Here is a 21,761-nt window from a genome sequence, read left to right as displayed (position 1 = left end):
AGTCCCCATCTGAGGCCTTCAGACCTTGGAATCTTAACCCCTGACCCACTTCTCCCAGCCTACTCCGGGTCTACACAGACAAGCAGAGATCTCCAGCTCAGCCTGTGACCCTAATGTTGACCCCAACTCCACCGCAACCCCAACTTTGCCCAGTGATTACTCGTCCCAGGCCGAATACCTAGGACCCTGTGCTCGAGCCCATGAAAGGCCACCTAAACATAAAACCCAGCCTTAAAAGCAACTCGGGCGGCTGGCCCAGTGGCATAGCGGTTAAGGTTGCCCATTCCCCTTCGACAGCCTGGGGTTCGCCGGTTCAGATCCCAGGTGCGGACATGGCACTGCTTGGCAAGCCATGCTGCAGTAGGCGTCCCACATATAAAGTAGAGGAAGATGGGCACAGATGTTAGCTCAGGGCCAGTCTTCCTCAGCAAAAAGAGGAGGATTGGCAGCAGATGTTAGCTCAGGGCTGATCTTCCTCAAAAAAAAAAAGCAACCCGGACCCTGCATCCAGCCTCACCCAGAGGAGCCAACCCATTCGCAGCCCCAGCCACACCTGCCATCTCCATCCCCAGCTTCCAGCCCTCCGTTCTGATCCATCACCGTTGGCGCCATCCTTAGCGAATCTTTACTGAGCATCTACTGCATAAAGATGAACAAGGTAAGCAAAATCTGCTTTGAACTGACATTCGAGTGGGGGAGTCAGAAAATCTCTAAGGGAGGCAGAGGAATCTGATCATTTCAGATCGTGGAAGGTGCTCTGAAGGAATTGACCGTCAGAGTGATGTCTCTGGGAGAGAGAGAGAGAGCAGGGCTCGGAGGTGCCGGCCGGTGCTGGCTGGACGAATGTCTCTTTTGAGGAAGAGATGCTGGAGCTGAGACCGGGATGGTAAGGAAGGAGGGGGCCATGCAGAGACCTGAGATCTGAGGGTTTTAGGCAAAGAGAACCACAATTCCAAACCCACACTCAGGGCCGCCCCCATGGGCCTCCCATCCCGGCCTCTGGGTCCAGCAGAACCTTCACCCCATAGCGGGGAACTCAAACCCAAGAGAGAGCCTTGGGCCCACGTCCAGCGTGGGGTGTCCCCTGGGGCGCCCGGAATGGTGTTATCAGCTTGAGAGGCGTGAAGAGCAGGCTGGGGCGGGCGATTCCGGCCAGGGCGGGGGTGAGGGTGGGGGCCGGCCTGTGGGCCTGTCTTTCCCAGCCTGACCGACCGCAGCCGGCCCGAAAGGGCAGACAGATAGAGTCTCTCCCGCCCCTGGCCCCAGAGAGGGAGGGGTTTCCTGACAGGAAATTGACCTCCTCTAACCCCCCCTCCTCAGATCCCAGCTCTCAGCATTCCTGGCTCAAGTAGCCTTAGGACAGGACAGCAGCAAGGACAGAGGGACGAGGTGAGTGTGCTGGAGGAGGGGGCAGGCTTCGCAGCGCAGGGGCCCCTCTGGATCGGGGCTGCATCAGAGTTCCTGAGCACAGGGGTCCTGAAGCCCGGAGAGGCTGGGCGCAAAGAGAAGATTTGGAGCCCGACCTGGGGAGAGTGCCAGCGAGAGGGCAGGGAGGAGATGGGGAGACGAGAGTGGCAGGAGGGCACAGGGAAGACTTTGGGGACCCTGGGGATGGAGAGAGGCTGCAGGGCGCCAGGGAGCTGGGAACCACCAAGGGAGAAGAGGTATGAGAGTTGGTGGGTCTGATGCCCTCTGAGCTCAGGTGGGAAGACAGAAGCCGGGGAGGGGTGAGTGCTTTGCTCCATCCCCAAGGATGGGGGCCTGGAGATGGGAAAGGGGACAGGGGTTGGGATGGAAATGAAGCAGAAGACAGGATGGGGATGGGGTTGGCAGAGAAGATGTGGATGAGCTGGAAACAGGCGGGGCTGGGGACAGGAGGGTTAGGGAGCAAGGCTGGATTGGGGTATACTGGTTGGGGTCAGACTTGGACGTGCCATTTGTAAGGGAGGGGTTCTCCCATGCAGACCCTGGGGACCGGAGGTGACAACTTCTGCAAACAGAGGTCGGGCTGCCTGCGGAGGGTTTGGGGCTGTGGGGAGAGGCTGCCAGCGAGGAAGAGGAGGAGGCCAGAGGGAAGCAACGGTGGCCAAGACATCCTGCGGGGGCCCGGCGGCTCGGGGGCTTAAGGGATGCCTCGGAAGTGAGTCAGGGGCCTGGCACTGGGAGGCAGACAAGGGGGCTGGAGGGGCAGGATGTCAGAGCCGGTTTGCAGAGGTGGGTGTCGGAGCCAGGAAGGAGAAAGACGTCGGGCCAGTTTGGGGGGAAAATGTTGCAGCCGGGCCTGAGGAGGTTGGAAATGGTTTGGGGGCATTGGCTCCAGTTTGGGGGTGGACGCGAGAGCCAGCGGGGGGATGTCCCATCTAGTTTGGGCGACGTTAACTTCAATTGGAGGGAAACTGGAGCCCCCTGTTTCAGCGGGGGGAGGTGGCGATGATAGAGCCATTTGGGGAGGAGGCATGTGGAAGCCAGTCTGGAAGATGGAAGACAGAGAAATCAGGGTGCTAATAGTGCGCATGCATGGGGGGCTGGTATGGACTGCCCACAGCCATGGGGGCTCCAGGCAAGGGTTGCCATGGTGACTGCCTCCCTGGGGGCTAGGGGACCATGGGGACTGGCGGGAGGCCAGGACGGTGTGTCTGGGGACAGGAGGCTTGAGAAACGACAGCTCAGGTCTGGAGGCTGAAGTCAGGGAGCAAAGACGAGGGCTCCTCACCAGGAAAGGAGCTGCTCTTGCCCCCGGCCCAGCCACCTCAGGGCCCCTGCAGCGCCAGCATCCCCCAGCACCCCCCGCTCCCCCGCAGGGCTGCCCACCCCTGACCCTGTCCCTCGCCTGCTCACGACCTCTCTGGGTTCAAAACGACCTACGTGGCCAGCAATAGGAGAACGAGCGAACACGGGGACACCTTACACGATTTTGTCATCGTCACACAGTGGAATAGTATGCAACAGCTAGAGCCACAGAGACGGGACATAGATGAATCTCACGTGTATAACGTGAGCCAAAAATAAGCAGGTTGCAACGTACACACAGGATGAGGTTTCTAGTGAGTTGGAAACCATGTAGAACAGTGTATGCTTTCTGGATACAGTCTGTGTGGGGATTGAAGAACCGTCTGCGGTCATGGGAGGACAACTCTTTCGGCCACTTTCCCTGGGAGCAGGCTGGGGGAGGGGCCGCAGGAGGCTTCTGTGCGTTTGGGGCATGTGATTCTTAAAGTCTGAACGAACAGAGCGAATGTTTGCCTCCGATGAGGCTACAGCTGTAGCCACAGGGGCCGTTTCTGAAGTTTTGTTTTCGATAATTTTCTAAACGTTTGGACTATTTCATCATTTTCAAAAGCGCCCTTCCCGGTGCCCTGGGGAGGAGGCCCTGAGTGGCCTGCTCCTTCCTGACCTCCACAGCTTAACTCGTCATGCCTCCTCCCCCACAAGGAATGAAGTCCTTGCCTCCTTCCTCCATTTCCTGGGTAGCACCCATTCATTCCCTGAGTGCCTGCCCTGGGAGCTGGGGACACAGTGGTGACCACGACAGCCCTGACCCTGCCGTCTCGGGATGGGGGGGTCATACAGACCCATCCCCAGACAGTGACGACCCAGAGTGTGCAGGGCTGGGTTAGGGGGAGACCTGAGGGGGGCACCTGACTCAGCCTGGGCATGAGGGAGGGCTTCCTGGAGGAGGAGGCATTGGGGTTGGGTCCTAAAGCATGAATGGAACATGGAGAACAGGCTTCTGGGTAGAAAGATCGAGAGATGCAGAAACCCAGAGGAGCCTGGATAAGGATGAGGAGAATGCGGGATAGCACTGGTGATGTGCACAGCTGGCAGGCAAGGGGGCTGAATTTTGTCCCAAGTGAACTGGGGAGCCATGGAAGATTCGAGGGAGGGGAGAGGCAGGTTTATGCCTTAACGAAGTCCTCAAAGGTGTACTGGAGGGGCCAAGACTAGAGGCTGGAGACCAAGGAAGAGGCTGCAACAGGGAAGCGGGGGTGGGGTGGGGTGCTCAAACAGGAGTAGGGGCCATGGAGAGGGAGGGGACGAGGAACTTAGGAGTTGGAACGGGCGGGGCCTGGGTCTGCCTTGGCCACCGCTGTATCCTCATTGCCTGCGTGGCAAATGCCTAGTAAGGTTTTTTTTTTAATTGTGGTAAAATATACGCAACATAAAATTCACCATATTAGCCATTTTAAAACGTACAATTCAGTGGCATCTAGTACATTCACCATGTCGTCAACCATTGCCACCAGCAAGTTCCAGAACATTTTCATCCCCCTAAAGGGAAACCCTGCACCCATTAAGCGGCCACTCCCCGGCTCCCTCTCCCAGCCCCTGGCAACACTCCTCTCCTTTCTGTCTCCAAAGTTTGCCTCTTCTGGATATTTCCCAGTAAGTTTTTGCTAATGGAATGACTGGGGTGGGGTAGGGGTGACAGGGGTCCTGACTGGACCAGGGAGATGAGGCAGGTACCCAGGTGGGTGACCTGGCTATCTGGGTAGACAGTGGGGCCTGGGTCCCCATGCAGTCTCTGCCCTTCGCGGGCTGTGCCATCTTGGGAAAGACCCTTCTCCTCTCTGGGCCTGCTTCCTCCTGGGGTAGCAGGGCCCACTAAGATGATGAACACTCTGGAGCAGGAGTTAGGCAGGGGAAGGGTCTGAATGCCGATGCTGGGGGTGGGGTGGGGGTGGGGAAGAAGCCAGGCTCTGGAATCAGACAGGTCTGGGCATGATTCCCGGCTTTGTCCCTGCCTCACTTGGGACCTCAGGCAAGCGCCTTCGCTCTTCCGAGGCTCAGTTTACTTATCTGCAAAATGGGCCCACAGATAACACCTGCCTCGTGGGCCTGTGCAGATCCGCGGGGTTAGCAGGTGCTCAGACCAGAGCCTGGCACACAGGCGCTGAAGGGCTGGGTGCGCGGTGGTGTTGTCATCCACACCACTGTCATCAACACCATCGATGGTCCGTTATTTTTCTCCCCCAGGTCCCTGCCTGTCAAAATGCCCATCCTGAAGAGCCTAGGGGTGGCAGACTCCAAGGTGCCCCGGGCGGGGACCCTACCCCTGAGGTCCTCTCGGAACCCCTTTGAGGAAGTTCCAGGGCTGGAAGAGGAGGAATCTGGAGAGTTGGGGAGCCTGCCCAATGGGACATCTTGTGGCCGCCGTGCCACCCTGGAGAAGCTGGCCGGCCTGGCTCCCTTCCGGCTGGGCTGGACTCCCGGCCGGCGGGCGGGCAGCCCAGGGAACGGGCAGCCCCGCTCTTTCCTGGGCCGTGTGCTGAGCCCGGGGATCCGCCGTAGCTCGGCAGATTTTGGCCTCCTGGCCAGGCTGCAGGGGATCCGAGCCCAGGGAGACGAGGAGGCGGCTGGGGAGGCCGCCCGGAGGCTGGCCTTCCTGAGACTGGGGCGCGGGCCCAAGCCCCGGCGGGCATCCCTGGCTGAGAGGGTGGTACCTGCAGGCGAGGCGGCTCCAGAGCCCCCGCCCCAGGTCCCGGAGCCCCCAAAGGTGAAGGAGCCATTGTCAGGTGAGTCTGGAGTCCTGGTTCATTCCTGGGGGGATCACAGTGCCTCCACCTGTGACCCCATCTCCATGCACATCCCCGGCTCCCCTCCGCTTGCCTCCACGTGCAACACCAGCCCATCCTCCTTGAGTCCGAATCCCCATCGTCACCAAGCTCCGGCTTCGGCCCCATCTCCACCCCCACCTGTCCCCCTCTCCACCTGCCACCTTCAACCTCACCCCAGTGTCCGATGACAAGCGAATCACCAATCCTATCTCCTCTTAAAGGATCCATGTTCCATCTTGACTTGAATCTCCATACTCCATTCGTTCCCATCCCAGCCCCAACCCTGGTCCCAAACTCCAACCCCCACCTCAGCCTCCTCCTGCATCCCCAGTCCCTTCTCCGCTTCCATCCACTCTAAGCCCCAACCCCGACTCTAGCCGATGCTAAGCCCCAGCCTCCACCTTCACCACTACCTGAACTCATATCCCAACTTTGTCTTCAGACTCGGCCCCATGCCCAACGTCCACCTTTCTCTTTCACCGACATCCCCCAATCTGCCACCACCTTATTAGTCTCCTGGGGCTGCCGCAACCAGGGCCCACACACTGGGTGGCTGAGGACAACGGGAACTCATTCTCCCACACTTCTGGAGGCCAGACGTCAGCAGGGCCGTGCGCCCCCTGAAACCTGCTGGGGGTCCCTCATGGCCTCGTCCAGCTTCCGGCGCTGGCCGGCCACGTTCCTTGGCTGGTAGCTGCACCACTCCAGTCCTCTGTGGTCACAGAGTGCTGTGTCTTCACATTATCTTCCCTCTGTGCGTGTCTGTGTCCTAATTTCCCCTGTTTACAAGGACACTAGTCACACTGGATCAGGGCCCACCCTCTGACCTCATTTTAACTTGAGTGCCTCTGTGCAGACTGTTTCCAAAGGCCCCACTCTCAGGTCCTGGGGTAGGACTTCACGTATCTTTTTTTGGAGGGGAGAGACACATAATTCAACTCACAACGCCACCCTATCTGTTCCTCAACCTCGATCCCAGTGTCTCTCCCATGCCTTTGTGGTTTCCACCCCATACTTATTCAAACCCCATCAGCAGTCTCCACCTTGAGATGCACCCACACGCTTATCCCCAACTCTCCCTCCAGACTCCATCTTTAACCTCATCGCTATGCCAACACCACGACAACCGCCAGCGGGTCCAGTCTCGCCCCATGGCTCATTCCTCTACCCCAATCCCGTCCTCACGTACAACTTCAACCCCTTCCGCTCTTCAGTCTCACTTCTGACCCCCAACCCCAGGCCCATCCCAGCATCCACCTTCAACCCCTCGCCCCCAGCTTCCTCATTCAGTCTTAGCCCCATTCCTAGTCCCTCCGCAGCCCCCATGTCAGCCCCGACCCCAGCCTCAACCTCTTCCTTCATTCTTAATCCCATCGCCACCCCCATCCCGAGTCCCATTCCTGACCCCCATCCCAACCTCCATCGTCAACTCCATCCCCATTCCTAACCCCAACTCATGTCCAAGCTTCATCTTGAAGACTCCTAGCCATCTCTTCCTTCTTCCTGTCCTCAACTTTCACCCAAAGTCATCACCACCCACATTTCCAACCCCATCCCTACCCCAAACCCCAGATGTCCTGCTCAATTCCTTTCCTATCCCCCTCTACAGATTTCAACCCCAACCGTGTCCTGATCCGAAACTCCCTCATCCCAACCCCCACCTTCATCCCCGCCCTTATCTCCAGTCCCATCCCTGAACCGGGTCCCCAGCCCTGTCCCAATGCCCCCCTTCATTCAACTCCATCCTCAACCCTCAACCCTGTCTCTGGCTCCCCCATCCCCCATTCCTGCTCCTAACCCTTCCCCCTCCCCCCCAGTCCATGCTGCCCCAGCTTTGGGGATGTCAGGAGAGCGCCTTCTTCATCCTCCTGTGCCCTCCACATCCTGGCCTGAGGCTATTTCAGCCCCGGCTCCCTGGGGACTGGGAGGGCACTGCAGGGAGGTGAGGAGGGGGTGACTGGAGCCCCCGCCTTCTGGAAACGGACGGGCAGAAATAGCGCTGGCCAGGAAATAGTTTCTCTGCCAGGGAGGAAGTGCAGGGGGGTGGAGGTGTCGGGGTAACCCTGGGCCACTGGGACCCTCCCTCTGCCTTCACTCAGAGGCCTCCCAACCCCACGGCTCCTCTCTCTTGGAGGAGTCTGAACTCAGCGTGTCAGATCACCCCACGGCTGCCCACCCCCAAAAGACCCCTTCGCTGGTCTTACTATCCTCTCCCCACCTCCATCCTGCCCACGGTCCACTGGTGCCCTCCATCCCTCTCCCCCTTACCTGGCCCACTGGCTCCCCCATCCCTCTGCTCCTATGCTCCCTTTCTCTGGCCCTGATGCACTTCTCCTGTCCTAACCCCTGGTCTCTCCTGACTCCTCCCCTTGTCCCACACCATTCCTTGATACCTTCTTCCAGGCCCTGACCCCTGACCCTGAGCCCTAATGCTCTCCGTTCCTCCTCAAGCCCTTACTTCCCGCTTCCTCTGACTCCCCCCTCCATCCTCTTCCTCATGGGACACCTCTAGTCCTTTGACCTCCTTCCTGCACCCAGACTCCCCCTCCCATGCCAAAGCCCCCTTTTCCCTTCCCTAACCTCTCTGGTCTGCTCTCCCACGGCCTGGTCCTATCCCTTGCCCCTTCCTCCATCCCCTTTCGCCCCATCCTCCCCTCCCCTAGCCCTGCCCCCTGCCCCTCTTTCTTTGCTCGCCCTCCCCCACCCTTGCCTTCCTCCTCTCTCCACTCTCCTCCTCCTCCACCCCCGCTCTCCGCCCCCCTTCCCTTCCCTTCCCTTCCCTTCCCTGCCCTGCCCCCTCATGCTTCATCGGACACCCTTCTCCCGAACTGCCCCTGACTCCTCTCCCCCTCCTCCTCCCCATCCCTCTTCCCCTCCCCTCAACCCCTTCCCGTAACCACCCACCCTGTGCCCTCCCCGTCTGCCCCCACAGTGCTGGAGATCCTGAGCCTGATCCAGCAGCGCGAGCTCGCGCGGGCCGACGAGCACATCTTGGAGCTGGAGGCCGAGGAGCTGGCGTCGTCGGGGTGCGGCGTGCCGGGGCCGCCCAAGGCCGAGGGCGCGGCCGGGGGCCGCCGGGCGCGGGACGTGGCGCTGCTGTACGAGGCCCTGCAGCGCGAGCTGTGGGCGCTGGTGCGCGAGACGCTGGCGGGCCCCGGGCCGGGCGCGGGCGCCGGGGCGGGCGCCGTGGCGCAGCTGGGCCAGGTGCTGGTGCAGGAGGAGGCGGCCGACGGGCGCCGGGGCCCCGGGGCGGCCCGCAAGCTGCGCGCCCGCTGGGCCGAGGCGGTGGCGCGCGCGGCGAGGGAGCGTCTGGAGGCGGCGGCGCCCGGGGCGCCCGGGGGCCTGGCCGGGCAGCTGGAGGCGCTGCGGGCGCGGCTGCTGGAGGACATGGGCGTCGTGCGGGGCCGCCTGGCGCCCGCCTACCCCGCCGGCCTGGGCGCCTTCAGCGTCTACCTGCGCGGCTACCACGGCGCCCTGGCCGAGTGGCTCGCGGTGGCCGCCCGCCGGAGGCTCCCGCTGGCCGACCGCTACGCGCTGCTGCACTGGCACAACCAGGTGTACCCCAGGTGAGCTGGGGCCCGTGCAGGCCGCGCAGCCTGGGGACCCGCTGCCCCAAGGTCGCGTAGGGCCCTGCCCCTTCCCTCAAGGACCTTGGAACAGCCAACCCTTCGATTCTAGAACCTTCACACCATTGACTTGTCCGGTCCTCAGCACCAGTGACATTTACACTCCTAGAATCTTTTTTTTCTTCTTCTCCCCAAAGCCCCCCAGTACATTGTTGTGTATTTTTAGTTGTGAGTCCTTCTAGTTGTGGCGTGTGGGACTCCGCCTCGGCATGGCCTGATGAGCGGTGCCATGTCCGCACCCAGGATCCGAACCCGGGAAACCCTGGGCCACCAGAGTGCTGTCCACTCTTCTTGTGCTAGAACTTTAGCCATGCTGATCCTTCCAGTTCTAAAACCTTGGCACCGTGGACCCTTCCGGTCCTGGATCCTTAGCACCGTCCATCTTTCCAGTCCCAATATCTCACCATCACTGGTCTGTCCAGTCCTAGAACCTCAGCCCCATCCCAGTCCAACATCTTAGAATGGTCCACCCTCATGCTCTAGGACTCTTAACACCGCCCACCCTTCCAGTTCTAGAATCTTAGCATCGTTGATCCTTCTGGTCCTAGAACCTTTAGCCCCGCTGACCCTTTTCCTCCTAAAATCTTGGCCCCGTTGACCCTTAGAATTCTAGAACCTTCACACTGTTCTCTCTAGATCCCAGGACATTAGCACTTTTGACTCTTCCAATCTTATAGCTTTAGAACTGACGACGCTTTCAATCTTAGACTCTTAGTGCCAATGAGCCTTTGCATCCTAAACCTTAGCCTCATCCCTCCTTTGGATCCTAGAACCGTGACCCTGTTGACCCATCCAGTTTGAGGACTGTAGCGCTGTTGGCCCCTGAGTTCTGTACTCTTAGCTTCTAGAACCTCAACGCCCTTGACCCTCCCAGTCTTAGAATCTTATAACTTTCAAGCCTTTGAAACCTAACACATACGCATCTTGTGGCCAGGGGATGGAATATGGTGACTAGCCATGACTGGGTCACCTCTCCACGCCCGGGAAAAGGGAGCTGGCCATCCTCAAACCACATGTTGGAGAACGCAGGGGATGGGTGGTTCCTCAAACAAAATCAGGATGCTGTCAGCAGAGGAAAGAGAGGGAAGCTGCTACCAACATTGCTCCCCCCATCCTATTTGGGAATACATGTTAATAACACTGTCACCCCATCCATGAGAGACGGAGGTGGGGTAGGGAGTCTGGAGAGCTTCCTGGCATGGTGGGACATGAGTTAAGTCCGATCTGTAGGGAGATGGTGCTTCTGCCTGAGAAGCACCGAGAGCAAAAGCCTGGATGGGGAGGAGTGTGTATGGGGTGATGGTACTGTACAGGCCGGGGCATGCAAGAGTGTAGAAGCAGGGAGCGAGGGCTGGACTGGGGCAGCCTCCAAGGCCAGGTGAGGCGGTAGGGACAAAGAGCAGAGGTGGAAGGAAGCTTCTGTCTGGGGCAGCCGATCGTAGGTGAGACCCTGCGTGCCAGATCCTCGAGCCTGGACTTGACCCCTGGAAGTCTTGCCCAGACATCATCCATCAGGGAGCTGACTCAGAGAGCTGGAGCCAGGGGAGTGACAATTTCAGACACTTCCTTTGAGGGATGAGCAAAGCCAGTCCCTAGAGAGGAAGGGAGTGGTCCATGGTCACAAACAGAGCAGCAGCGGGGGTGAAGGGATGGGGAGGGGATTGGGGAGGGGTCTGATGGCCCAGCCTCACCTCTCACAGACCTCCCTGTCTCTCACCCCCCACCCCCCAGAGAGGTCCTAGGGTTGGTGGACGTGGTCGCCCTGGAGAACGGGGAGCTGGGGCCCCTTCTGTCCCCTGGCACCCTGCGGGGCTTGGAGGATGAATGCGTCACCGATGTTAAGGTACCTGGCACTTGGCATTGGGGATTAGGGAGCGGGAGGCATTCTGCAGGGAGTGGGGGGACATGCTGAGCTTGGGGGCCTCTCCCCTCCGCCTTTTGCTATTTCCATCTCCCTTTTTCCCTTGTGGACTTCTGAGTTCTGTCCAAAAGACAGACATGGAAGCCCATGCTGCTCCCTTCTGCCTTATGGTCGGTGTTGGAGCTCAAGCACCCAGGGGGGCGTGGAAACCCTCCAGAAGGTTCGGTACATTCAGACACTTCAACTCTTAGAGCAAGAGAGTCAGTCACAGAACCCCAGCTCACAGACCTGCAGACTCACAGATGGAGGGCCTCATGGCGTCTCTGCGTATAAGCAGGGCTGATGGTTAACCGGCCGGGCACAGGCATCACAGAGCAGGATGGCCCGGCCGTTGACACCAGCCTGGCCACAGGGGCCTTTCCTGCCTGAACCCCAGTCCTGCCCCCGCCACAGAAATGAGAATCTTTGCAACTTGAGAGCCTGGAATCTGAGAATCGAACATGTCTCGATTCTCAGACTCACTGAATTGGAGACAGTTTTGGACCAGAGAATCAGAGATGGGTAAACCTTAGCATCCCAGGTCCTGGGAAGACTTGAATGCCAGAATCTGACAGTCTTGAACCAATTGTTTGCAGAACCTGAGAGCAGAGTCTTAGGAACATCAGTAATGAGAGAATAGATGCTTAAACACTCTGGCTATTAGATGAAGGATGCTGAAAACCACAGACTCAATATGAAGCTTCGAGTCGTAGACAGGAATGGAAAGGGCTGGGGCGGTTTTCCAGTCCATCCTCCCTCCCAAGCGTAACCTTGACGAGCTCACGGATAGAAGCCAGACCTGCTTGGGGCTCAGAAGCGGGGATCATGGTGGGAGAAACGGGGAGAGAGGCTCCCAGGCGGCCCCTGACTCCTGCCTCTCCCCCGACTCCCCACTCCAGGCTCAGACGCGGGCAGCCCTGCTTCGCGTGCTGCAGGAGGATGAGGAACACTGGGGGAGCCCCGAGGACCAGCCCAGCAGCCTGGCCCAGGATGTGTGTGAGGTAGGGCGTGGGGAAGAGGCAGGGATCAGCTGGACAATACGGGAGTGGGAAAGTGGGACCTCGCCCCTCCTCACCCCCTCTTGCCCCCACCCCTGACCGTGCAGCTGCTGGAAGAGCACACGGACCAAGCACCCCGCATCAGCCAGGAGTTTGGGGAGCGGATGGCCCACTGCTGCCTGGGGGGGCTGGCAGAGTTCCTGCAGAGGTAGGAGGGCTGGGGGCAGGGTGTGCAGGAAGGGGGCTGGGCATCAGGATGGGGGATCCAACAGAGAGAGCAGAGATGAAAAGCAATCAAGTCAAGAGAGACACGGGGGGGGGGGCCTCAGTGGGGGTCACAGGCTTCGCTGGGCTGAGCGCGGGGCAAGCGCTCCATCTGTCATGCCCTCCACATCCCCTCCCACCAGCTTCCAGCAGCGCGCGGAGCGATTCCACGAGAATCCAGGAGTCCGGGAGCTGCCACCGGACACCTATGTCAGCAGGACCATCTCGCTGGTCAATTGCGGGCCCCCCCTGAGGTGAGAGGGCCAGTCCCGGGGGGCAAGCTGACCTGGGGTGCTCGGATCCTGGGAGCCCACAGAGCTGGCCCCGAGAGGCGTGTCCACGGGACCATAGAAGCATAAAACCTGGGAGTCCTGGAAAGACCCTAGCATCTCAGAGCGCCAGAATCAATCAGAACATCGCAGTGTTAGAATTATAGGAACCGAGCAGCCAGCCTCAAACATGCTAAGAATTACAGATTGTTTTCTGCCTTATCTTACTTTCCTTTTTTATTAACTGATTTTTGATGCATTTTGCAAATTGGTTATGCATAATTCACATAATTCAAAATTCAAGATATGAATTCAAATATATTTAACTATGTGCACTCAGCCAGGTCCAGGCGGTTGGGCTCAACGTCGAGGCTCCTTGACTTTTGGTTCCGCTGATCCCCACAGGGCCCTGGCGGAGCGCCTGGCCCGGGTGGGGCCCCCCGAAAGTGAGCCAGCCCGGGAAGCAGCGGCCAGCGCTCTGGACCGAGTGACCCGACTCTGCCACCGCGTCCTGGCTGACCTGCTGTTCCAGGAGCTGCAGGTGAGTGAGGCAGGGGCTGGGTGGAGCCCATGCCGGGACAGGGGACAGGGGAGTGCCCCCGTCCCACAGTTCCTTTCAGCCAGTGTTTGACTCAGTGTTTGGGAAGCAGATGGGGTGGGGGTGATGGTCATGAATAGGGGGGCAGAAGGGGGTGCAGGAAGGAAGAGGTGGGAGGATATGGCTGGGGCGGGGGAGGACAGAGAGCCACCAGCAGTTGGGGGCCTGGGGATGGGGTGGAGCCCCCCCAGTGAGGTCCTCCAAGTCCCTGTCCAGCCTCACCTAGACCCTAGAGCCCCATTCACCATCTCTGGGCTGCTGTGCATGCCCGGAGTGGGCTAGGTTCAGAGGTGGGTGAGAGCATGTGGGGAGGGCGGTGGGAGTACTGGGGAATGAGACCCAGAGGTATGCGTGTCCCTGGTTGTAATACTTGCCCAACCCATGTTGTGCACCAGATTGTGTCCCTCCTCTGCTCAGAACTCTCCATGGCTCCCAGCTTCCATGTAGCAAGAGCCAAAGTCCTTGCTGTGGCCCCCAGGGCCCTGCACATCACTGGCCCCTTCTCTCTCTGACTCATCTCCTCCCACTATCCCCCTTGCTGCTCCACTCCAGCCACACCGCCCCCTCACTGTTCCTCAATGCGACAGGCACAGTCCAGCCCCAGGACCTTTGCACCTGCTATTCCAGCTGCCCGCATTGCTCTTCTCTGCAATGGCCACACAGCTCCCTCTGTCACCTCTCTCAAGTCCTGACTCCAATGTCACCATCTCAGCGAGACCTTCCCTGCCTGCCCCATTTAAAACAGAAGCCCCCTTCCCCAGTCCCTGCTCTCTTTGTCTCCAAAGCACTTACAGCCACCTGCCATGCTATGGCCTTTCTTTCTTTTCTTTTTTTTTTTTAAATCATCTCCTCCCACTAGAGTGTTAGCTCCTCAAGGACAAGGATCTGCTGGAATGTTTCTAAAATAACTTTTTGTTATGGAAAATTTCAAACAAACACAAAAGTAGGCAGAATGACAGAATGACCTCTCGGGGACCAGTTCCAGCAAATATCAACTCCTGGCCAATCTAGTTTCACCTCCCTCTCTGCCCCCACGGGGTTCTTTGAAAGCAGATCCTTGACATCCTGTCATCATCCATCAACACTTCAGCCTGTATCCCCAAAGATAAGGAGTCCTTTTTAAACAAACATGACCGCAGTGCCATCTGCATACCTGACAAATGGAACAGAAATTCCAAATATCATCAAGTATCAGATGAGTATTCAGAGTCCCCCAACCTGCTTACGATTATCAGGCGCTTGGAGTTTGTTTATCTCATTTTCCCGTGTCCCCAAGCGTTCTCCGACACGTCCCTAGTAACCCCCCAGGGCTGGGCTCAGAGAGTGTTTGTTGAGTGACTAAATGCACAAGTATGTGAATACAAGTGGCTGAGTTGGTGGGGGGAGTAGGGGGGTGCAGGGGACGGGGTACAGTCTTTGTTCCAGGCCTGGCTGCACCGCTTCCAGGTAGGGGGACCCCGGACAAGTTGCTTGTCCTCGCGGGGTCTCTGTTTACTCATCTGGAAGGTGGGCTCAGGAATTCCAGGCGTCTCTGGCAGCAATGGGACTGTGGCCGTCAGGGGCTTTGCTGGGGTCCTGGTGGCGGGTATTGGGCATCCTTATCATCACAGATACACAGAGCTTATGGCAACAGCGACACACCTGGAGCCAGATGCTACCCCACAGTGGCCCCTCACTGCATCCTCCGAATTCTACCGCCTGCATTCTCCTTTCTCCCTGCTCAACCCCTTTCCCCCCTAATTTCTGCCTTAGTCTCGTCCTCTCCCATCCATCTCCATAAAGCACAAAGCTGACCCTCTCCCTCCCCTGCTCAGAGTCTGCCATGGCTCCCCAGTGCCCTCAGGAGAAAGCAGGGGCTCCTCACACTGCCCAGGAGGCCCTGTGTGCTCTGCTGCCCCCACCCAACCAGCCCCATCTCTCCACTGGGCTGTCACACAGGGCCCCCTTGCTTAGAAGGGCCCCAGCTTGGTTTAATGCTCTCTCTGTCTTGAAGTTCTTAACAATTTTTGAATGAGGGTCCTCCTTTTCCTTTGCCCTGGGCCCTGAGGATTATAGAGGGGGTTTTGCCAGCCACGCTGACCGTCTTTCTGGTCCTCTGATGGGCAGGCCCATCTGAAATCTAAACCTTCTTCACACTGGCTCTTCCCTCCCAATGAGCCGCTCCCTCTCCCACCCCTCACCTGGTTAACAATGACCAGCATGGGGCCTCAGCTCTGGCACCCCCTCCTCCAGGAAGGCCTCCTTGATTCTCTGTGCTGACCCAGGCCTCCCCTCTGGGCTCGCTAAGTCCCTGGGCTCCCTCCTCCAGCCCTGTCCACTCTGGGTGGTCCCTGTCTGGGCTCTGGTCTGTCTCCCCTTCCGGACTATGAGCCCCAGGCGGGCAGGGTCGGGCTGTCTCCATCACGGCTGTGTACCCAGCGCCATGGAGCTCTGGTTCAGCTGGGAGCAGGGTTTCGGGAACCTATGTTGAATTGATAAGTGAAGAAAGAGGGTGGAAGGGAAGACAGCTATGCGTTCCCCCTTCTCTGCCCCCCCCAGCCCCACTTCAACAAGCTGATGCGCCGGAAGTGGCTGAGCAGCTCGGAGGCCCTGGATGGCATCGTGGGCACGCTGGGCGCTCAGGCCCTGGCACTACGCAGGATGCAGGACGAGCCCTACCAGGTGCGCCTCCTTGGGGGGTGGAGGCGTGGGGGTTGGGGCTGGGGGGAGCAAGAGCGCTCCCCTGGGGGAGACCCCTTCAACGTGCGGAGCAGCTCTCTCGGGGGAGATAGGTGGCACTCTGCCCCGGGTCTGGGGGAGGCGTGCCCGCGGGTGCTGGGGTGTAGGGCCGGGTACAGACTGGGTCGGGGCCCCTGGAGGTGGAGCTCCGGAGACTGGGGAAAGGTCGGGGATGGGGCACCTTTGGGACGCCGGCAGGGGGTGTCCGCGGGCTCACTAGGAGGCCGGAGAGGGGGTAGGGAGGGGGCGGGGGGAGGGAGGGGGAGGGGGGTCACCCCTTGGGTGCCGGCGTGGGGGAAGGCCCCCGCTGGGCGCCTTCGTGGGCGCGGGCGGGTGGGGAGCGGGGCCCCCGGCGGCTCACCCCTCGCGTCCCTCGGGTCCCCAGACGCTGGTGGCCGAGCTGCACCGGCGGGCGCTGGTCCAGTACGTGCGGCCGCTGCTCCGCGGGCGCCTGCGCTGCCGCTCGGCGCGGACCCGCAGCCGCGTGGCCGGGAGGCTCCGGGAGGACGCGGCGCAGCTCCAGAGGCTCTTCAGGCGGCTGGTCAGTGCGGCCCCGGGGGGGCGGGGCGGGGGGGGGGTGGCTCGGAAACCGGGGTCGGGGGGCAGCGCCTGAGAGGAAGACTTCAGGGCAATGGGGACGCTGATCTTTGCTCTCCGCGCGTAAAAATGGGCTTTCGCCCGGTGATGGCTAGCCTCTGCGCGCGGGGGAGAGTCACGGTCCCCAGGTGGTGGTGTGGGGTTCCATCACTTAAGTCCCTTTAAGTGCTTAGGACCCTAGCTGGCCCAGAGAGAACATTCCAGAAACATTAGCTCTTAGGTGAGCCCACCTAGAAGCCAAATGCCCCAGAAACTTGGAGTCTTAGTGTTCCCAAACCCAAGACTTTAAAGTCACTAGCGCTTATTTGTGCCAGTGTGATCAGCGGCACCGGAAGGGCCTCGCTCAGCCGCTATTCCAGGAGTTTCTAGCCTGGAGTCCTTGGAATGGTTTTTTTTTTTGGAAATTTTCTTGAGAAGGCAGAGAGACGGCTCCTTAGGCAGTTTCCCCCAATGGTAACATTTTGCAAACTTGGCTACGACCCGAGGGGTGTCCCCAGCCCCAAATTATCTGCAAAACTGGGAGTAGATGATATCATGGGTATTTCTTCAAATTTCCAAAGGTTCCAGGTGACCTCTGAGGACAGTCTGTCCTCTGCCTGGTTTTACAGACGAGACCACTGAGGCCGGGAGGGGCCGGGCCTTGGGAGGGTGTGGTTTGGGGGAGCATGTACCGGGGGCCGAGTGCCAGCGCGGGCCCTCTCCTGCAGGAGTCCCAGGCCTCCTGGCTGGACGCCGTGGTGCCCCACTTGGCCGAAGTCCTGCAGCTGGAAGACACGCCCAGCATCCAGGTGGAAGTGGGGGTGCTGGTGCGGGACTACCCAGACATCAGGTGAGAGCTCCCCCCCAACCCGGCCTGCCCCCCGCGCCCCCCCCCCCCCCACTCCCAGCGGGCCTTGGCAGCAGTCCCTGCGTTTCCTGCCTCCTGGGCGAGGGAGAGGGGGCGGCGAGCGTGTCTGACGGCCGTTTCCTGCTGGAACCAGGGCATTATTAATACGATTTCCCTCCTTCTCCCGCCGCCGCCGTCGCTGCCGCCGCCGCCCGCCGCCACCAGGGCTCGCAAACAAACAGGCAGTCACAGGAAGCCCAGGGCAGGGGCGGGGGGTGGGGGGGGCGCGGGACCGCCCGGCGGCAGGAAGGGCCGGCCCGGCAGGGAAGCCGCGGGGGACACGGGGACACGCACGGGCACACGGGCGCACACGCACTGAGACGGCGGCAGGCGCCCTTCCGGTCCTGGTGGGCCATTTCCTTTCTCAGCGGTCCACTCTGAACCTCAGTCTCCTCATCTGTTCCGTGAGGGGACGATCTATTCTTTTCATAGGATTATTGAGGGATGCATCATCATCATCAATGGTGACAACCGTAACAATGCCAGTTCTTGTTGGTCGAGTCCTTAGCTCAGACCTAAGAAATCACCTTACACACCCACTCTATAAGCAGGACCTATAAGAAAAGTTATTTCAGAAAACATACGCAAGTAAAGGGCAGTGCTGTTCTAAGTGGCTGGCGTCACCAAAGGCAGGCAGAAATTAAGTAGCTCACCCCGAATGTCACAGCTAGGCGGTGGCAAAGCCTGGACTTGAACCCAGGCAGCAGGCTGGCTCAAAAACTGGTGCACGTGACCACCACACCCCACTGCCACCCGTAAATGCTGGATGGTGGTGGCAGTGGTGGCAGTCATGCAGTGCTGTTCAGGCAGATAGACGTTCTGTACTCAGAGAGACGGAACCCCATGCGCCGGGGAGGGAGGCCTCAGTGGGGTTTCAAGCTCCAGGGCGGAGGGCCAGCGGCTGAGGGTGAGCCTCCTGGGGTTGATTCCGGATACACAGTTCTGATTCCAGGGTGTGGGGCTCCCGTCCCTGGCAAGGCACAGAGCCCTGGAGTCCCCTGAGAGTGGGGGGACCCCAGCACTCCTGCTGGAGTGGGGCTTCTGCACTTGAATCTGAAGCCCCCTTTGGAGCTCGAGCTGGGCTGGGAGGAATGGCTCCAAAGCGGGGTTTGGGGCCGTGTTTGGGAGCTTGGTTGAGCCGGAAGGTTCTTGAGCCACACCCTGCGGACGCGCATGTCTTGGAGCCATGGGGCTTCTCAAGCCGGTATGGGGGAGGGCGAAGACGCCCAGCTGGGCTGGAGGGAGTAGTGGGGGCCCCCCGAGCTGTGTTTGCAAGTTCGGGAGAGGACGCTTGGGCTCAGCATCTTGCGTTGGAATGTGGTGGTGGTTCTGGAGTTGAGTTTTAGACCTGCGGTCTTGAGCTGAAGCGGCGACGGGGAAGGTCCCATTGCGTTGGATTTAGGGGCGAGGGTTGCGGGGTACAGTTGGTTTTGTTTGGGGTGAGGGTCCCCAAGGTGAGTTCCAGTTCTGGAGTAGAATTTTGGTCTAGCACCATTCTGCGGCTTGGTGGGAGGGGAAAGTGAACGAGTGTTCTGAGGCCGAATTTGGGGATGAAGGTTCTAGAATGAGATCTAGGCTGAGCGATCTTTTTTTTTTAAGGAAGATTAGCCCTGAGCTAATTACTGCCAATCCTCCTCTTTTTGCTGAGGAAGACTGGCCCTGAGCTAACACCCGTGCCCATCTTCCTCTACTTTATATGTGGGATGCCTACCACAGCATGGCTTGCCAAGCGGTGCCATGTCCGCACCCGGGATCCAAACCGGCGAACCCCGGGCCGCAGAAGCGGAACGTGCGCACTTAACTGCTGTGCCACTGGGCCGGCCCGTAGGCTGAGCGATCTTGAGTTTTGGATGAGGCCGCTGGCACTGCAGTGGTGGAGAAACTTCCAGAATTGGGCTTGGGGCGAGGACTGCGTTAGGATGGGAACGAGGGCGAGCACATCTGGGCTGGGTCCGAGTGGCAATGGTGGGGCCGTTCGAGATGAAAGTGAAGATGAAGTCCAGGGCTGCTGTATTCCAGAGCTTAACGAGGAGTGAGGGGACCAGAATGGAAATTTAGGGGCTGTCTAAGGTTGGGGGTGAAGGCTGAAGATTATTTTAATCAGGAGCCAAGACTGGGGTAAAAGGGAAGATTCCTGAGCTGGGGTTGGAGGTGAGGGTTCTGGAATCGACTGTGGGTGGCAGGTGTTAGAAATGGTCGGAAGCCAATTCTGGAGGGGAGCTCGTATGAGGGGAGGGTCTGGGGGGGCTGCTGTGAAGGGAGACACCGGAGGGGAGCCTGGTGCAAGAAGAGGGGGCTGATATGAAAGGAGGGAGCCAGGGGGGCTGGTGAGGGGAGGAATTTGAGGGGGACTGGTATTAGGAGGGATCTGGGGGGACAAAGGGACTCCAGAGCTGAGGCGGGTTCTGAGGCGGGGTCCCCGGGGGGCTGGGCCTGTGTCTGAAGCACCAAACCCCCAGGCACCTGGTCCTTCCTCTGCCCCAGGCGGAAGCACGTGGCGGCCCTCCTTGACATCCGTGGCCTTTGCAACACAGCCGCCCGCCACGAGATCCTGGCAGTGGCCCGGGACCTGGAACTGTCTGAAGAGGGAGCCTCGTCACCCCCCCGCGACCGGGTCTTCTTCGCTGACATCCCCGTGCCCCGCCCGCCTTTCTGCCTCAGCCTCCCTCTCGTCCTGGGCCGCCTCCCCCTCTCCCGGCTGGCCAGGCCCAGCTTGGCCTGTCTGCCCCGGCCCCGGTCCCCCTCTGCATCCCGGCCCCGGGCCCAACGCTGAGATGCCCCCAGCAACCTCCCCGCCTCAGTGCCTCCCCCCGTCTTTGCTGCTGACAAACCGCCCTCCTGGACGGCCCCTTACTGACTCGGTGCCTGGGACCACAGACCCCCCGGGATGAAAAGTTCCTTTGAGGTCCCCTCGCCCATCGCTCCCCATGCAGAAGAGAAACAGAAGCCAGAGGGAGCAGAGACTTCCCCAAGGCCACGAAACTCGTCCTTAGCACCTCCTCCCCAGCCCAGCGTGTGGTGGGTAGCATTTTGGAAGACTCTAGAAATATCCCGGCCCCCCCCCCCCTTCCCCTGCCTTCAAGGTCTGGCCCCACTCCAATGTATTAAAAAATGTACGATACTTAGAATAAAGAGGTTTCTATTTAACACAAGGAAGGGCTGAGTCCCCAGTGTGTGGGGGGAGGAAAGACCAAGGCAGGGCCCAGGGCCAAGGGCTTCTCACACGCCCAAGGCCGGGCCAGGGTCCAACTCCTGGGCCGGGCAGTGGAGGCTGCAGAGGGCCCCGCGGGGCCAGGGGCAGCCCGGCCGCCCCATTCGCACGGAGGGCCCGGGCTGCATGCCTCCAGGGCAGGCCCTTGGCCGCTCCGAGCCAGGGTCCCTCACTTTGTCATTCCCTAAGCGCCTGTCCTTTTCTGGGCCCAGCGGTTCCACCTTGGCACGCCCTTCCCATCCATCCTCAGCCGGGAAGCCGTGTCAAGAGAGGAAGGAGGTGGGGGGCAGGGCCAGCAGCATCCAGGGCGCCCTCCTGGGTTGACGCAGGAAAAAATCTCAGGGTGGGAAACATTCCACCTTCTCACCCCCAGCCCTGCCGGATCCTGGTCCCCACGGAGTCCTTGAGGTCACCTCCCTGCTGACCTCTGCCCCTCCGGCCCAGTTGGACAGCCTATGATGGATGCTTCCTGGCATGGTTTTTTTTTCCCTGAGAAATGGGAAGGAGGCAGCCAGGGGTCAGCCTTGGGGCTGGGGTTGGAACCTCACGCACGCACATTTGAACTCGGGAAGGTGGGGACTCAGGACTTTTGGAGCCCCGGGGCTGTGTGACCCTGGGCAGGAAGCTGACCCTCTCTGGGCTGTGGTTCCTGTTCCTCTCTGGGGAGCTGCTTAACCTCTCTCTGCCTGGGACAAGGTGAGATGTCCAGAGGATGTACCCTCCTCACTTCAACTCCCCAAATGACACTTTCAATGTCATTGACATACAAGAGAGAGGTCGAGGCACGAACATGTCGTGGTTTGCAGGCATTTAATTACAGACGGATTAACCTCAGGTTGGCAGTGTCCTTTACAGATTTTAGTGCCCCATGTCAAAACGGCTTTATTGAAATATAATTTACCCACCAGACAATTGATCCATTTGAAGTGTGCAATTCAGTCGCCATCCGTATATTCACAGAGCTGTGCAACCATCGCCACAGTCCATTTTAGAACATTTTCGTTACCCCGAAAAGAAACCCTGCACCCCTTAGCCATCATCCCCCAAACCCTCTGTCCTCCTCAGGCCCTAGGGACCACGGGTCTGCTTTTCGTCTCTGTCGATTTGCCTCTTCTGGATATTTCCTATAAATGGATCCC

General features: G+C 59.7%; 1 protein-coding gene across 3 annotated transcripts; it reads left to right on the top strand.

Moving 5' to 3' along the window:
* Positions 1-1,297: 1,297 nt before the first annotated feature.
* On the top strand, positions 1,298-20,562 carry EXOC3L2 (exocyst complex component 3 like 2). 3 transcript variants are annotated; one of them, XM_070499366.1, is made up of 12 exons: positions 1,298-1,389; positions 4,975-5,513; positions 8,488-9,121; positions 10,913-11,024; positions 11,981-12,082; positions 12,187-12,287; positions 12,487-12,597; positions 13,018-13,153; positions 15,749-15,871; positions 16,314-16,469; positions 17,233-17,354; positions 19,896-20,562. In XM_070499366.1, exons 2-12 carry the CDS (start codon positions 4,991-4,993, stop codon positions 20,182-20,184), a joined length of 2,409 nt encoding a protein of 802 aa, XP_070355467.1. In that variant the 5' UTR covers positions 1,298-1,389; positions 4,975-4,990; the 3' UTR covers positions 20,185-20,562. The 3 variants fall into 3 exon arrangements, with proteins under 3 accessions (XP_070355467.1, XP_070355466.1, XP_070355469.1); XM_070499365.1 differs by lacking the exon at positions 1,298-1,389 and adding an exon at positions 1,998-2,140; XM_070499368.1 differs by lacking the exon at positions 1,298-1,389 and adding an exon at positions 4,278-4,383.
* The last annotated feature ends 1,199 nt before the right edge of the window (positions 20,563-21,761 follow it).

The sequence above is a fragment of the Equus asinus genome, chromosome 26 (assembly GCF_041296235.1).
Source record: "Equus asinus isolate D_3611 breed Donkey chromosome 26, EquAss-T2T_v2, whole genome shotgun sequence".
Classification (NCBI taxonomy): domain Eukaryota; kingdom Metazoa; phylum Chordata; class Mammalia; order Perissodactyla; family Equidae; genus Equus; species Equus asinus.
Note: the sequence above shows the minus strand (reverse complement) of the source record. Positions and strands in the feature narration are given on the sequence as shown.

Coding starts and splice junctions, on each gene's coding strand:
- EXOC3L2 (XM_070499365.1), top strand. Junction 15,872..16,313: donor TGCAGGACGAGCCCTACCAG/GTGCGCCTCCTT, acceptor TCGGGTCCCCAG/ACGCTGGTGGCCGAGCTGCA. Junction 17,355..19,895: donor CGGGACTACCCAGACATCAG/GTGAGAGCTCCC, acceptor CCTCTGCCCCAG/GCGGAAGCACGTGGCGGCCC.